This window comes from Sceloporus undulatus, chromosome 3, assembly GCF_019175285.1.
Source record: "Sceloporus undulatus isolate JIND9_A2432 ecotype Alabama chromosome 3, SceUnd_v1.1, whole genome shotgun sequence".
Classification (NCBI taxonomy): Eukaryota; Metazoa; Chordata; class Lepidosauria; order Squamata; family Phrynosomatidae; genus Sceloporus; species Sceloporus undulatus.
Window position 1 is genome coordinate 186,407,894 of NC_056524.1, and position 17,945 is coordinate 186,425,838.

The following is a 17,945-nucleotide window of genomic DNA, read 5'->3' on the forward strand; positions in this document are numbered from 1 at the left end:
CCCTGAAAGTCAGAGAAATCATAATGTTTTCCTTAAACATTACTACGATAATTGTGAAATAACATGCATATCTAAAATGATGATGATGATGATGATGATGATGATGATGATGATGATGATGATGATGTCCCTTTTCCCTTCTTAATTTTGCCATGATAACATTTTGAAAATTCTCTAGCAGATTTCTCAATTGCTATCTCTAACACTTTGGTACTAATAATTAAATTATTTTAATTATTAAAAATTTATTGTGTGATAAATAATTTCATCTTTGGAATGCTTTTCTCCTTCTTCTTTCTAAATTTGTAAACTGCCATGCAGTTAGTCACTTACCTTTCTTTTATGAGATCTATCAAATATAGAGCAATATATAGCTGCCTATTGGGAATTTAACTCAGATTCCCACGTACATGGAAGAGGTTTTGTTCATGAGGGACTCATTCACATTGCCAATTAATGTTCATGTTGCTGGCATGAACATCCTGCTCTTCCCCACACACTCCTAATCTTGGAGTGACACAGGGGCATTCACCCTCAACCTTAAAAAAAAATGACTAGAAGCAGACTTCCAGCCTCTTCATTGTTATTTACTATTGTTGTTGTATCTTCGAATTTCTGGACTTGGTGCATCTTGTGATGGATGCTTAGGATGAAAATATAGACCTACCATTACTGTCCAACCCTGCTCTATGTTGTTGTATTTCTAATTCCAGCAAGCCCATCAGCATGGCAAATGATAAGGGATTATGAACACTACTGTCCGTAGTATCAGGAGCATGTATGCAAGAATACAGTACATATACATTTCCTTGTCCTCGGTGAAAAAGGAAGTCTAGGCACATCAAGTTATCCCACAGGGGGGAAAAATGGCTAACCCCACAGATTTATTTTTTTAAAAAAATGTATGTTGACATTTTTTCTGCAAACATTTTGTATGCACGTTTCCTCCCACAAAAAGCAATATTTTTCTCAAGGATTAGGCCTCAATAATTGGTTCACATTTCTACAGGGGGGGGGGTGAGTTTTCTGGATAAAACTATTGTTTTTGTTATTGTTTTTCTCATTTTGGGAGCAAACAACGTTTTTGCCCATAAGTCCAAAAATGTGGGAGGAAATAATCAGAAAAAAATAGTGAAAGTCTCATTTTTTCACCCAGCAGGGAGAAAACATTTTAAATATCTCCTTTTTTATGTGTGAGACAGGAATAAGTAAAGAATTACATCCCAGTTATCACCTTTGACTTTGAGGGAAGAATTAATTAGTAATGCAAGTAGTATCTTTTCTTTCCTGTTGCATTTGAGATTCTCTAAGCCTAGTTTGTTAATTAAAATAGGTGTGTAGTCTGGACTGGAGATGACCGAGTCTTCTTCTTCAACCCTACAATGCAGTTGTCAGTGTGGGAGAAACCTGTGGATCTAAAGCATCGTGGTGATATTAACAGAATCATTGAAGACCCACCTCATAAACGCAAGCTGGAAACTTCAGCAAGTAACTAATGCTGTGATTATTTTTGTCTATTTAAATCTAAATGAAGTGTAAAATGCTGGTTATTAAATATGCAAAGTTAAAAATATATAGTTAAACAATAGTGGATGGAATATTGATTTTGTATTATTTCAGGTTCTGTTCAGTGAATCTTCGCTTGATAAAATTTGATTCACAGTAAAAGGTTTAATGCTGAAGGCACAGATTATAATCTATAAAGGTTATAACCTATATATGAAGAACTGCATTCTCTCACATGGAGGATCATCCTGTCAGTTACAGTCATCTTAACCAATCTTATTCTATGTTTTGCCACCAAGATAAATGCAGTTGTGGAAAGGCAAGATAAAGCCTTCTCAATGTCAACTCCCTAGCTCTGCAACCATCTTCCAGAATGGATTAGACTGATCCTTTCCTACTTAACATTTAGATGAGTGGTTAATATATTTTAAATTATGCTAGTAATTCCCTGTGCTGTTTTCATTCTGAATGTTTACAACTTTTTTTGCAATTATTTTATTCAGAGTTTTGTTGGCTTATTTTCCTTTGTTTTACTTTTAAATCACTTTAGTATACTATCATACTAGATAGTATTGATTTTTTAAATGAATTAAATCAATGAATGAGTTGTAATAGAGAGATATCCTCCTATCCTGTCAGAAAGCCAAGGGCCAAACCCATAATTTGTCCCAACTACAATTGATCCATTGGTCACCAGATATAGAAACACTGTTGATTTCAGTGCATCTACTCAAGTTGGGACTAACATAGGATGTAGAACCCAGGAATTCTTGCGTTTAATGGATTTTACAACATAATTGTATTTTACAACCTTAATGGACTCAGTGGGATATTAATCTGCCTAATTATGATGTAGAATTCTTGGTTGCAACATTCCTTTCATGTTCCCTTTTTGCCTTTCATGTATTCATATCTCACTTTGCCATGCTAAAAATACCCCAGTGAAGTTTGTTTTATCCAAATGCCTCTTTGACCATGCCCAGGGGAGCTGTCCTGTAATAAGTGACCCAGCTGCAAGAAACAAATCTCAAAAATCCATCTCATTCAAATCATGGAAGAGTTGGCAGGAGTGTTGCTGCTTCGATCCAAATGTGAGATTGTTAGTCTTTAGCTATTAGAGAGTTCTTAAAGACATTCTTGACACCGAGGAAGCATTCTAGTTGGTATGCTGAAATAATATTTTCAGTTGTCAGATTATATCAGGAACAATATTTTAAAAGATAAAGACTTCTAGAAGACCTTGTTTAATTGTTTTTTGCTGGAAAGTAATCACTGCCAGGACTGTTTCATAGCACCCTAATGAAAATTATGCTTTCAAGTACGCACTTATTGGCTCGGTCAGCCAACTCTGAATTGGCTCATATTCAATGTGTAGAAAGACTTCCCAATAATTCACACAAGTTGTATAGAATGTTCACTGCCATAAGCCAGGACATCACCTTAGTTGCCTCTATATCCTGCATCGTGCAATTTAGGGCCCATATTAGCAGTGCATGAGGTATGACTTTTATTCAGTTCAGGATCAGAGAAGAACTGTGCTCTCCTTTTAAGGTAGGAATTGTTCACATGCACATGCAAATATGCACACACACACACACACACACACACATGTTACTGAAATTCAATAAACATAAATCAAAGGTGTATTTACATTTGTTGTTGTGTGCCTTTCAAGTCCTTTCCAACTCATGGTGACCCTAAGGTAAACCTATTTATTTTGTTTTGTTTTGTTTAGGGTTTTTTTGTTTGTTTTTTGCATGTTTCTCCAGAGAGGGTTTGCCATTGCCATCCTCTTAGGCCAAGAGGGTTTCTATGGGTGAGCAGGGGATTTGAATTCTGGTCTCCAGGGTCATAGTCCAATGCTCAGATCACTGTACCATGCTGGCTGTCTCTCTATACTGCCTAGTAAATATAGTTTTTATACTGTAGTTCATTCTTCTGCTGGTTCACTTTTGTGTCAGGAGGAATGGGACACAAAGAATCACTAAGAAATATAGTGCTTAGAAATATCAGGGTTCCAGCATAGTGTAGTAGTTTGAATGTTGAACCACAGCTCTAGAAAACAGACTTTAAATTCCCATTCAAGCATAGAAACCTAGTGGGTGCCATTGGGCAAGTCTCACACACTTAGCCTCAGAAGAAAGCAAAGGCAAATCTGAACAAATCTTATGGATCACTATAAATTAGAAATGACCTGAAGGTGCACAACAACAATGCACTAGGATTTATGAATAACTTGGTGTTTCTGAAAATCAGGCCCCAATTAGTTTACAATATAGTTAGTCAGAATAATTGCCAAAATTCTTCCTAACTTGCAAAACAGAACACCTTTAAAAAGATTACTCTTGAACTGGATAAATGAAAGTTATCTCAACTTTAATTACATGTTCTAAGGCTGCATCCCCACTGTGGTAATAATCCAGATTGAGACGACTTTAATCGCCATGGTTCAGTGCTATGGGATCCTAGGAATTGTAGTTTGTTGTGCGACCAGAGATGTCTGACAGAGAAAGCTGTCTTATAAAACTACAGTTACCAGAACTCCATAACATTGAGCCACAGAAGTTAAAGTGGTTTCAACCTGGATTATTTATGATGTGCAGATGCAGCCTAAATCAAGGTTAGACAAATTGTCCAAGCAAAGATATCAGAGCATTATAGTTCGATAATAATCTATTCCACTATAAAATCAAAATGCATTTGAAATTCACGCATGAATAAAAATTGAATAGTTAAAATACTTCACATTTGCATGAGAATCCATGGTCAGTGATATTCATGAAGGTGTCATAGTCTCATTGAATTGACACACATTATGCTTTTCTGAACAATACATCCCACATTCTACTTCTTCCAGACTGACGGGTCAAAGACTTAGGATAAGAATTAATTGAAAGAGCAACAAAATATAGCAGTGTTAAAGTTTCCTATTTGAGATTTGAGATACTCCATTTCATTACTCTTAACCTCCCCTTCAAAGTGTCAGAATTCTTCTGCAAGGCATCAGTCCATGTCTATAACAAGAACAATGTATCCCTCTCCTGGGCTGCATCTTCACTGCAGAATTAATGCAGTTTGGCATTGCTTTACCTGTCATGGCTCCATCCTATGGAATCCTGGGATTTGATGGGCACCAGAGTTCTCTGACAGAAAAGGCTAAATTTGTCACAAACCTACAAATCCTAGAATTACATAACATTGAGCTATGGCAGTTAAAGGGATGCCAAACTTTATTATTTCTGCAGTGCAGATGCAGCCCCAGCAGCCTGCTGAGTAAGGAGAGAAAGACAGAGAAAAAAAAGTATGTCAGAAGAAGAGGAGAAAGGAGATGACTCTACCCACTATTGACTCTGGTGTCATCTACCCATACCAGACTTCAGTGGATTAACCTTGGAAGAATGTAAGTCTTGACAGAAAAAATGTTCCCCTCAAGGGACATTAATCCTACTTGGATATGTCCTTTGTGTAATGGATTTTTTCCTCCTCACCATGAGACATTATGAATAGGGTTTGCTGAATTTGTATGGTTATCCATAGAGAAGATGTGCACATTTTATGGGTACTTTTTTCTGCATTTAGTAAAATATGCAGTAATGAAAAATGTGATAAATGTTACCTGTTGGCTGCATGGACAAACATTGGAAATATTTTTCAAAAATTGAGATTTAGAGATATTTTACAGGAAAACACCTATATTTGAAGAACACATTCTCTTATTACATTCATGTATTTATGCAAATTATAAAAAGCATGATTTTAAAAATCCCTTGACACTCGATTCTCATGCTAAAACTATATGTTTGATAAATGGCCACACACACGTCAGTCTTATCATGGTGAGATGGCCATATTCATGTTAACTCTCCAGATTCTTTCAATTCACATCCTTGTTCAGAAGCATTCAGTATAGGATGAGATTTGCCTAAATGATTTTATGCTTTTGCATTTTTGCATACAACTATAACATAGTACTTCCCCACTGTAAAAAAACAAACCAAAACTATTTCATTTAATAAGAGATCTGTTGAATTCATTTCAGGTCTATTTAAGCTATTGTATTTGGGGATGGAGGAAACCTTTTGCTGGATTCTTGGGTCCAGAGCTTGCCTATCTTGGTGATGGAATTAAAAATAGATGAGATTAAAAGGCCAGTGGGTTTTGGACTGAGCAATTTTTATGTGAGAGAACATCACAAACAAATGAGAAAATAGACTCTCTCTCTCTCTCTCTCTCTCTCTCTCTCTCTCACACACACACACACACACACACACACACACACACGAGACAGATGCCACCCAATGACAGAATATTAGGGACTGAGGACCTATTATCAGGCAATTTATTCTCACAACTGAACTAACATTTTGCCATCACTCCACCTGAAGCATGTTTAGTGACTATAAGCACCACTGTTTATAAATGTGCTGAGTGTTCTTGGCCACAGTAGTGCTCTTCTGTAGCTCCCATTCATACAATAAGTCTCAAGAAGAACTACTCCAGTAGGTTTAGCATCTTTAGCCTCTCAATTGTTAAGGCAGAATAGAGGCAATGCTTCTCCCCGACCATTTGGGCTGGGGAGGAGATTTTGCTGGCCTCTCATTAGAGACCAGCATGTTAAAGGAAAACAGCATGCTCTGCTGGCTGTTGGGAGAGGAGGGAGCGGGGTTTAGCTTGCTTGGGGCTTCCCTGCCCAAACTCCTCTCACTTGGCTTCAAACGCTGGCCCACCCTCCCACCTCGACATCAGTGTGAAAATTAATTCTGGTTGCCTCGGGGCCGGGTAGGAATTTTCTCCCCTTTCCAAGGGTTTTTTCACCTACCCCACACTGTTGGTTGAGGACTTTGACAATTGGCATGGGTGTGGTCATAAATAGGTTCCACGCATAGGCGGGGGGAGATAGATGTTTCGGTGAACACCTCAGCACCCTCCTAAAGGGTGAAGCTAGGTCTCTGGAAATCACGTTTAGGTCTTGCGAGTAAACGTGAAGGGAAAGAGACTTGCCTTGGGGCTGGCTTGAGATTTAAACCCTCACTTAAGTCTGGCGAATTAAGTGGGGGAGTCTTGGGTTGGCCTTCCAGATGCCGGCCGGGGAGCAACCCAAAGTATGGATTGCCCTTGGGGCACATGTGTTTTCCCCCTTTGGAAGCTGGGGAATTGGTCTTGGAGCAGACCATCTGCCAGCTGTTCCTACACAAGGTTCTCCCCCCTGGTTTTTTGCAGTTCTCGAAGAAATAAGTTTAAATAAGTTGAGTTAAATAAAGTTGCCCATTTTATAATCCAGTTCTCTGTGTCTGGTCTCATTATTAATGAGTTGGTCAGCAATGATGAATATCACCCCAACCTAAATATTCAGATTTCTCACTCCTCTTCTTCATTCTTTTAAATCAGTTTTGCTCTATAGAATTTACTGGCTTTACATTCCAATGCTTAACTGTCACCCTATAAAGTATAAAAGGCACAAAGGCTGCATCCACACTGCAGAAATAATCCAGTTTGACACCACTTTAACCATCATAGCTCAGTTCTATGGAATTCAGGGAATTGTAGTTTTGTGAGACGGTTAGTTTTTTCTGGCAGAGAGGTCTGGTGCCATAACAAACTACCGTTCCCAGAATTCCACAGTATTGAGCCATGGGAGCTAACATTGTGTCAAACTGAATTATTTCTGTAGTGCAGATGCAGTCAACGTCAACTTGTGCATTACTAAAAATGCTTATGGAGTGTGTGTGTGTGTGTGTGTGTGTGTGTGTCCTCATATCCTTTTCAAAATGGAAAAAAATACATTTCTTGTTTGAATAAAATATATGGCTGGCCTTTGTATATCTGTTGCATTGCTCTCACTGACTGTGTTTTCTTGCTCTGTTTATTTCTAGAAAGCGGATGATACCTTTTGACTGGTATCTATTTGAAATTACTTGCTTTCCACACACTCTTTATTCAAGAGCATATTCGAGCTATCTTTTCCTCACACAGAGACAAACAACTTTTAAGTGTGTCACACAACATTTTTCTTTCTAGTCAGCTCTAAGCAACCTATGGAGTGATAAAGGTTTTATAGATGTTCAGTCTCAGATGTCTGCTAGCTTGTGACACCTTACCTCAGATAAGTCTTAGCAGATTTTTTTCCTGTGCCCCTGGTGCCTACTGAGTGTGGTTAGACATGAAATGCAATAAAGAACTAGTGGTATTTTCCACAGAGGTAGAATTGTGCATATACTATTATGTCTAAAATTCAACAAATGGTTGGTTAATTTATAGGTTAACTTTTTTTCAGATTTTTTTTATTTCCCTTTTTAAAACATAAAATCTTGATTCAACAAATTGTTATTAGGGTTAAATACTTCTTGTAGTACATAGTCCCCTTCAGTAACATTTTTTTCCAATTACTTCCATCTTGCCATAGCCCACCTTTAAGATTATTGTTCTGTATGGAAATTTCAGATGAACTTAAAAGATAGGTTATCTTTTTTTAAAAGTCAAAGATTTATATGCAGAATGGTTGCTTCCTAACTGCATTGTTAATAGCTGTTCTGTACTACTGTACCTAAGGATCACCTGCTCTCTGGCTGGCTGCTTCAGTGATTCTCAAACTTTTATTCTCCTGGTTTGTTTGTTTTTACTTCAGTTCCCAGAATTCCTAGCCAGCATGAGCAGTGCTCAGAGACTCTATGAGTAGAAGTCCAAAAGTCTATGTAATGCTTGTGATAGATCCATTCTTTGATCCAGGTCGCATTCATTAGAATATCATAGACTAAGGCTGCTTCCACATTGCGGGAATAATCCAGTTTGACACCACTTTAATAGTCATGGCTCCATGCTATGGAATTCTGGGAATTGGAGTTTGTTGTGACACCAGATGTCACTGACAGAGAAGGCTAAATGACTTACAAAATTATAATTCCCAGAATTTCATAGCATTGAGTCATGGCAGTTAAAGTCGTGTCCAGCTGCATTATTTCTGCAGTGTGAATGCAGCCTAAGTGTAGATGGTGCAGGTTAGGTTTTCTCTTGGCTGTCTGAAAAGGCTCCCTGTGGCCTTCAACAGGAAAGGAACTTTAAACATCTGGTGAGTCTTATTTTCTTTTAATTCACAGGTGCTCTATAACCACTGGTCGACTTGATTAATCAGGTCTAAAAGACAAAGGCTTTCACGGCTGACATCCATAGTTTTTTGTGGGTTTTTCGGGCTATGTGGCCATGTTCTAGCAGAGTTTCTTCCTGACGTTTCACCAGCATCTGTGGCTGGCATCTTCGGAGAATGTTTGCCTGGAAAGGACTTGGGTATATATATTGTGTGACCTGGAAAGGCAGGAGTGATTTGCATGTGTATTGTTGGTTGCTAATGGCAGTCCTCAGGGTGTGAGGGTCTGCACAAGAGGATTAATGTCTGCTTGATAAGTGCTCATTGTCTGCTGGGAAACCCCTGACCCTGGGAGATTTCTCATTTGCATTTGTTTTTATCTTGCTATGTTTCAGGACTGGTAGCCAAACCTTGTTTACTTTAAGGGATTCCTCTTTCCTGTTGAAATTGTCCAGGTGTTTGTGGATTTCAATGGCTTCCCTGTGCATCCTGACATGGTAGTGGTTGGCATGGTCCAGAATTTCAGTGTTTTCAAACTGTATTTTATGCCCAGGATGGTTTGTGGCATGTTCTGCTACTGCTGATTTTTCTGGCTGGCCCAGTCTGCAGTGTCTCTCATGTTCCTTGATCCTTGTTTGCACACTGTGTTTGGTGGATAAAATCATTAATCAATCCCTAAAAAGAAATTAAACAGGAAAAATTTAAAACATAATAAAGTTAAAAAAAAGTTTGGGGCAGATTTGGGCAGGAAATGAAACATCTTCTAGAGGAGGGGGGGAGGTCGGAAGCGATGGTATCAATGACACTTCCAGTGTCACAATGATGGCTTAAAGGTGGAAGAAGGGGGGAGGCAAGTCAGTAGATCTGGTTTAGTCTGGAAAGGCCTGCTCAGAAGACTATCATGTCCTCACCAAATGAGCATGTTATGGTGGTGGAACCCAGAGAAAGTCCTTCCCTGAGGATCTTAGAACTTGAGCCAGCTCAGAAAGGCATGAGTGTGTGTGCTTTTTAAATAGTCTGGACCCTATCCATGTAGAACTTTAATGGTCGTATCCAGAACTTTGAATTCTGATCAGAAATAGATTGACAGCCAGTAAACTGTTTCAATAGAAGAGTTATATGTTTCCCATTACCTGCCCCAATCAGCCACCTGGCAGCAGCATTTTGGACCCACTGAAGTGTTCAGAGGCAGCTCCACATATCGTGTGTTAGAGTGATGCAAAAGACAGGTGTCACTAAAACCAGATCTGACTTTTCAAGTAAGGTCCAAAACACACTGCAAAAATTATCCAGTTTGAAACCACTATAACTGCCTTGGCCCAATGCTAGGGGATTCTGGGAAATGTAGTTTTGAGCCTTCTCTGTCAGAGAACTCTGGTGCCACAATAAACTACAATTCTCAGGATTCCCTAGAACTGATCCAGGGCAGTTAAAGTGGTGTCAAAACAGATTACTTCTGCAATGTGTTTTGGACCTAAAAAGAGCAACTGGTGCACTATTTTTAAATATGCAAACATGCTGCTGGTCACCACCCAAACCTGGGCATGCAGGCTCAGTTTTGAATCCAAGAGTATGACTAAGCCTGAGATTTCAGGGGACTGTTACCCCATCCAACATAGGCTGAATACCTATTCCCTGATCTGCCATATGAGTGATCATGAGCACTTCTACCTTGGGGTTAGTGTGGGGCATGCTTCTTAGGAAAAGGCATCTTAAAGTTGAGGGTTCACCAAAGTTGAGGGTGCTGTTTTGTGTCAGTACTTGATGTATTTTCTCCAGTGGTATGACAAGATCTACCTCTCCCTTATGTCTCCGAAGAGCCCAGAGAGCCTAGTACAGAGTGGTTCCCATGCTATTTTTAGGGCAGGAGAGCCCCTAAGGAATGGCGTAATGCTGCCCCTTTCCTAGCCGGATTGGGGCCACAGCAACCGCATACTGCAGCCCTGATCTGGCCTTTCCAGGGTGCAAAAAGGAAGTGCGAAAAGCGGGTCCTATTTGCATCCTGGAAAGGATGCGATAATCACAGCGTCATGGCTATATGATGCTCCTTCGGTGCTATGTCATCTGGACACAGCGCTGGAGGAGCAACATGATGCCACATGCCATGTGGAGCAGCTCATGGCATCATGGCACCCAGGGGGCCAGAGTCAGGGTGTGTGTCAGAGCGACACTCTGACTCCACCCCCAGGTTGGCCTTATTGGCCGGTCTGAAGAACCCCTAAGTTATTATAAGTTAGATACAAAACATTCAATCTGGTCCCAAAACAGAAAGAAAAGTAATAATGCTTCTTCAGGACATGTTAAATGGTTCCTAAAGGTTTGTGATGCCAGCATTCTGTTATCAGCTGTAACAGATTGTGTTTTGACATAGCTCTATGGAAGACACATTACCATAGTATAAACACAATATTACTAGAGTTTGGGTTGCTGCCTAAACTATCTCTGTCCAGGAACAATAGGACCTGGCAGAGCAGCTAAACTTCAGCAAAGGGATTCAGAGGCACTGAGGCCATCTCAGCCTCTAATAAAGATCCAGGAATTTTTGCACGCTGTGCAGCTTTTCCCTCTGGAGGACTGCAAACATATCCAGAATAGGGATATAAATCTTCACTTATCTTATTCTCATGTTCAAGAATAAGAAACCATTTTTTCTCCTCACCTGCAAGAAGGCTAGATAGATTCTGTTAGTCCCAAGAGAGTTTTCACATTTGTGAGGAGAGTTTTTGCACAACTTTTTGCACAGTTTGCATAATGTGTTCAGATTTTGTTCCTCAGCTATGATGGCTGCTCTCTTGTGAATTGGACCTTTACAAATTAGAAACATGTTGTTTATGTATTTTTGACTAAGCAGTCTGGTTCTGTGTGTTCAAGGGAAAACACACTAGCATTGTCCAAAAAGGTTTCTTTACAGATTGTCAGAATTTAGGATAAGGAAAATGTACTCTTTGCCTCCTTCTCATGCTGGAGATGAGAATTATCATGGGTTTTAATGCTCTCTCAACAGGATATCTTGACATGTCAAGATCACCTGTCTCATTGAGAACAAGTAATTTTGTGAGATTTCTTCACATTCTTAATCCAGCACAGGCACTCATCCACACACTGGACATTTACCTCTATCTAGCCATCTCCCCAGTGGACCTTTGTCTTGTCAGGTTTCATGGGATAAGTAGTTATGTGAGTTACTTATTTTTTCTTCTTCTTCTGTGTACTGAAGCTCTGTAGAGAGAATTTCATGTATTTCACTAAACTACAAATCCCACTGTCCCATAGGATAGTGCCATGGTATATCAAACTGTTGTGTAAATATATTCTTAAGGCTGCAAGAGACAGCGGAAAAGAAACTAGTTACCTAACATGGTTGCAGTTGGGGAGAGAAAAGATTTACAAATCAGAGGTGGAGATTATTGAAGATCATTTTTTACCTGCCCTGCCCTTTTTTCTATCCACCCCACATCTAAGAGCCATACACACTACCCAAAGAAGATACCTAAAGCAGAGAGTATAATCAGGTCAGAGAAGAAAGTTAGGAATTTTGTGTTCCTGCCTTCCTCCTGCCTATTGCCTAAGAGGGACGCCGCCGCGGACACAAAGAAACCACAGCATGTTGGAGGAAAGGCCACAACTTTATTAGCATAACCACATGTAGGGTTGGCTCCAATGCATAAGGTCTGGATCTGTCATCCATCAGCCCACAGCCAAGCTTTGGGATGGCAAGAGATTATGGGTTACCGCTCATATCCCATTGATCGCTCAAGCGACTGATCGCATATCTGCAACTGCGCATCATCGCATAACTATCCCTTGCCAACGGGGGACGCTGTGCTGGTGATGCCCCCGCAATGGCAACACCGCCTCGCTCACAACACCCCCGTGTCCGGATGCACTCCCGATCCAGCGCTACACAGCCCTAGAAACCATGCCCACCAGATCCAAGACCTATGCAACCGCCATACAAAGTTGTGACAACATCCCATACCCACAGAGGGAGGGTGGGTGGGTGAGCCAAGCAAAAATGGCGCCGTCCATCGAGGCCTCGTGGACTTTTATAGGCCTGTTGGCCAATGGGAGGCTGGCATAGGGAGGCAAGGCCCGCCTCCTGGCCTCCCTCCAATCCTGGGCGGCGCCTGGATATGACGCCGCCCAATCAGTGGGCACATCTGCCCGCAAAGGCCGCTGGGACCTGTAGTCCCCAGCGACACAGGCGGAAGTACCGCCTCTCCTCCCTGTCCTGGCCAATCACGGCTCGAGCAGCCCCCGCCGAGGCTTCTGGGAGCCGCCCGAGCCATCTCCCCCAACGGCAACCGGGCCGTCCCGCCAAGGCGGGCGGCCCCATTTCTGCATCTAATAGCCACTGATTTAAAGTAGATACCTGACACCATGGGAGTTTGGTGGCTAGTTTGTTTCAGATAGGAGAAAAAAAACCCCTAGGAAGTGAAGAGCACAAAGAGTTTTCCATTCTCCAGACAGGGCACTGGCAGTCTATGAAAGTGCCGAACTTCAGTCCTCCACATGCAATCATTGTGATCACAGCAATATATGTGAAGGATGCAATTATTATGCAGCTACTCAAATTCATCATTTTAATTTGCAAATCTTTTACATGTTACATTCTTTTTAAAAGAAATGTAACATTCTACAGTATTCTTGATTCTACAGTGATATGTACCTTATTGTGTAGCATTTGTATCTGATTCCCCACAAATTGCTGTGCTTTCAAGCAAAGTTGAAATAATTGCAGGCTGCCAGTCTCCATCTATCCTGTCTGCAGCTGCTTGTTGTACTACAAGAGATTGTTGTAGGGTCATAGGAAGATAATTTGGTTCACTTTGGTTTCATGTGGACTTTTGTGATTCATTTGTTTAGCAGCCTTCTTTAGGGTAAAGAAAAAGATATATGGAAAGGCCAAAACCCTGTACTTAAAAAGAAGGATAACATTGTGAAATTCTGTGAGAGGAGCATGAACTTTCAGGTTTAGCAAGAAAGTGCAGCATTAAATACACAAATGATACTTTCATGCCTGAAAATATATCAACTGTTAGTAGTAACTTTAAAGGTGCAGGGAAACAATGGGTTTATATATTAGATTTATGTATCTTGCCCCTGATTTTGCAGACTGCATGCATGATAGATAAAGATGAGCATACAGAAATGTTTTTAAACCTGGAATCCCCACCAGTCAGCTGAACAATCCATCTTAAAGTTTATAGGCATTTTAAATATCATCAGTTACCCAGCTGCTAAATTAGGTTTATGAATGATAGTGATTTAGCATGATATTCACTTCGAAGCCTGCTTTCATTTAACTTTTGCCTCTAGATGGATCAGAGAGATCACTGTTAAATGTCTCATGTATACCAACATATGAGAGTTTTAAAAATAGTTATAAAAGATTTTTGACTTCCATTATTTCAATATCTGTTAGCCAATTATAAGGAGATCATGTAAGAGCATGTAAGGAACATATTTTCCCATATAAGTTAGGGATGGCACAATCTTGTGCATGTTTACTCAGAGCTAATACCTACTAGGTTCAATAGGGTAAGCCATAAAATAAAATCATGTTGTCTTCAGATGTCACACTACAAACAAAAGTCATGTTCACCTGTGTTACAGTGTTGTTAGTTCATTTTGATTCAGACTGTGCTTAGGTCATCCATCTCCCTGTATATGGAGTAAAGATAAAGTGCTTCAGAATTGCAGAAAAAGATAATGGGGCAATAAACATCATACTTCTTGTGAAGAACAAAATATCCTACCACAATTTTCCATCTAATATCCATGTCCAAACAGAATTGATGGTTTCTTTCGGGTACACTATAAATTTGAGAAACAATAATACTTTCTGCTATCATGCTTATGAATTAGTACACAGAGTGTCAAGTTTAGTGATGGCTTTTTATAGTTCAGTTGTATATATGAGTGAAAATATCAAAGTAAAAATCTAATCTGATGGAATAATGCTTCTGATAAAATCCCTCAATTTGTCTATAAGGATTTTTTTTTAAAAGTTAGAAAATCATCATTTTCTTTTTTCATTTTTCACTTTATCCTCCAAATGTGAAGCAATGTCATTATACTTTGTTTTAAAATGCTATATCATATAGAGAAGGTAAAGGTTTATATATGGTGGAGGTTTTTTGAAATAACCTTTAACAAAGGCTTACCAATCTGGCACCCAGAAGCTCTGCTGTATCACAACTCCCATTCTCCCTAACCATGGAGATAATAGGAATGTAGTTCGAACTGTCTGGAGGGCACCAGGTTGTGGAAACGTTGATTGAACATCTCAAGAGCAATAGTGTGACAATCTAGAGTCATTACCACAAATACGTATTTACCATGATTTGTGGGTTTTCAGGGAGTGAGTTGTCCTTCCATCAGACCATAGGACATCCTTCATGTGTATTTATTTAAAGAAACAAGTTAAAGTGGGCATTTTGAAGACATCTCCAAGGGTCAGAAAATTGTATATTTTAGAAAATGAGTTGGGACTAAGGAAAAATAGGCTAAAGAAACATTTGTTGTATGGTCATGCCATGCCTGCTGCTTATCTAACCATGTGCTTTCCCTTTTAGCAGATAAAAGTGATGTCTCATCTCCAGAGGATATAAGTGATGACAACAGTACCAAAACAAAAAGAAATAAGTGAGTCATGATTGTACTTAATGTTGGGGGGGGGGGGGAAATACAATTCCTTTGAACTAATTTTTAATTTACAAAATATTGTAGGCCTAATTCATTTTTCCTGTCATATACATGTAGGAGATAGATAGATAGATAGATGATAGATAGATAGATAGATAGATAGATAGATAGATAGATAGATAGATAGTGCCTATTAGCATATGGCATATTAGCATAGGAAAAATGAATTGTGTCTGAAATACAGTGTGCTCGCGTCATACACAGGCATGCTATATGCGGATTTGAGCATACACTCAAACCCGTGTAGAGCTGTGCAGGGCGCAAGTGGCGGTACGCGTCACCATGCTGCCATGCCACTGTGCCACCGCCGCACCACCGCATGCACGAGCCCCATTCAAATGAACGGGCCTCAAGCTTACGCATTTTTTGGCTTACAGGGGTGGGGGGAGTCCGGAATGGATCCCCACGTAAGCCAAGGGCACACTGTACATATCTCACAACATGGTTAAATACTTCATAAAAATAACAGTTCCAATCCAGCTATTGATACTTGGAGCAGGCTCATTTGTTAAGAGCAGTGCACTGGTTTTACTGGTTTGAGGGGAAAAGCTCTTCCAGGCACTTACTCTCAGAAGGCCCTTACAGGCTATTGGCTTTAAAAATGGACTATTAACCAAAGTGATTCCAAGTGAGATTGAAGTAGAAAGACAAGCTGATTTTTCAACAAAAACAATCATTTCTCTGTTTAAAAGACAGGAAATAATAGCAGCAAAAACCAACAAAAGCATCTATACTCAGTGCACATTGTTTTTCAGTGTAAAAGTGGGGAAAAACAGCATGGAAACTAAAAATTTTGTCCTAACCAATCCAACAGGGCTGGAGATAAGTATAAGGCACTACAGAATGAAATACACTCATGAATTTTCTTATCCTCCATACTGACAAAGGTGACTGGAGATGGGAGCAGCAGAAGTCATGGGAGCAGATCAAAGTGATTTAAGTTCTTCCTAACTTGGAGGCTGTCTCCTAGGAGTGAATGGAAGACCTCCAGTTGGGACAAACATGACCTTAGTGTTGTTTTTTAATAACCAAAAATATGGGATTCCAAAGGGCAAAGGTGAACGTGTTCTTCATGTACTGATAATGACTCTGACATGGTCTGGGCATTAATGAACAATGGCATCATGTACACAGGACAAAGACAATTAGTATAGATATTTACCTTCTTTCAAATCCAGATAATTTTGCTCAACCTTTCTCAAGGCTGTACGATACCTCTCAGTGGGGGATGTAGCAGTCTGAGCCAGTTTGGCAGGTCTTCATTCAGTGGAGATAGACAAAACACTAACTGTTTTCATGAAGAAGCCATTTCCTTGTCAGGAGTGGGGCATGTTGGAGTACAATTTCCAGTTTGCAATTTTATAATAAGTCTTAGCTTTTTAAAAAGATGGACAGGATCCAGGCCACAGCAGTCATAGCCTGTCCAGCATTCTTTCTTAATAGTTTGTGCAGACTTTGGCAACAAACAGCTTTCCTGTCTTATGAATCAAAATCTATTATTCATATTTATTGAACATAACTGGTAGCACGTTGAAATCTATGGATTAGTTATGACATTAGTTTACTGATTTTAATATGTCTGTTCTTAACTATAAGTCTGGGTAGTGAGTGTTAAAATCACACATTGTAGTGAAGGGCCATATCCTGTACTTACGGTTGCTGGGTTGTGACTATTTCAAGCCCTGAGATTGCAAGGCCAAAATCTGAGACCTAAGGATATCCCATAGTTGCCCACAGTAAGAGTCTAACAAAATAAGAGTCTAACAGAAAAAAAGGTTTTATCCTCCAGTTAAGCAGGAATAGTCTGGGGCTTTGGAATGCTGGGTTAGCTGAGGACTATGTATACACAGATCTGCCTTTTGCAAGCAATACAGGTCTGCCATAATACACTATTGGAGAGCTAAGGCAAGTGCTAATGTGATTTTGCATGAACAGCTTGTATAGGTGTTGCCATTCTGGCAGGTATGGGTTGTCACTTGAATTTCCTGTGATTGTGAAATCTAAGGAAGAGAAAAGAGACATGCTAAAAATCAGTTTTGTGGTTGCATGATTTTGTGGTGAATAGGGAGTGCAATAAATGCATACAATATACTCAATATTTCAGTTTTAATGAGTACATCAAAGGGAAGTTCAAACCAAAAATTAGGATGCTCTGTGATAAGAAAAGGAACATACTCTGTGATGAAGAAGGAATAAAAAGACATTGATTGCAATACACAGGAGAGCTATATAAAAGATGAAAAAAATAATGACACATGGAATGAAGATGAACCCCAAATTTTAGAAAGTGAGGTGGAAGCTGCAATAAGAGAAACTGGAAAAATCAAATCACCAGGAAAAGAGGATATTGAACTGATACATTCCACACATCCCTAGTATTAACTGAAATATGCAAACAATATGGAAAACAAAATGATGGCCAACATTTCATCCTCATCCACAAAAAAGGAGACACAAAAACTGCAGCAACTGTAACATTAATTTCCCACAAGCAAAATTATGCTGAAAATTCTGAAACTTCAGAGCAAAACAGACAGCCCCGATAGAGTGATATCCTGCTGCCCCTTTTAACGCTAGATTGGGGCAGTGGCAATCACATGCCACATCCCTAATCTGACAGTTTGCCAGCTCAAAAAGAGGCAGCAAAATG

At 39.7% G+C, this 17,945-nt stretch overlaps 1 protein-coding gene across 2 annotated transcripts in view; it reads left to right on the top strand.

Annotated features, from left to right (window-relative positions):
- The window catches only part of TCERG1L (transcription elongation regulator 1 like), a 224,130-nt gene that overhangs the window by 184,652 nt on the left and 21,533 nt on the right, over window positions 1-17,945 (top strand). The window contains exons 8-9 of one of the 2 annotated variants that reach the window (XM_042461102.1): window positions 1,334-1,488; window positions 15,166-15,235. In XM_042461102.1, coding sequence (XP_042317036.1) covers window positions 1,334-1,488; window positions 15,166-15,235 — 225 coding nt within the window. The remainder of the gene's footprint in view (window positions 1-1,333; window positions 1,489-15,165; window positions 15,236-17,945) is intronic. The other variant, XM_042461103.1, reaches the window with a different exon arrangement.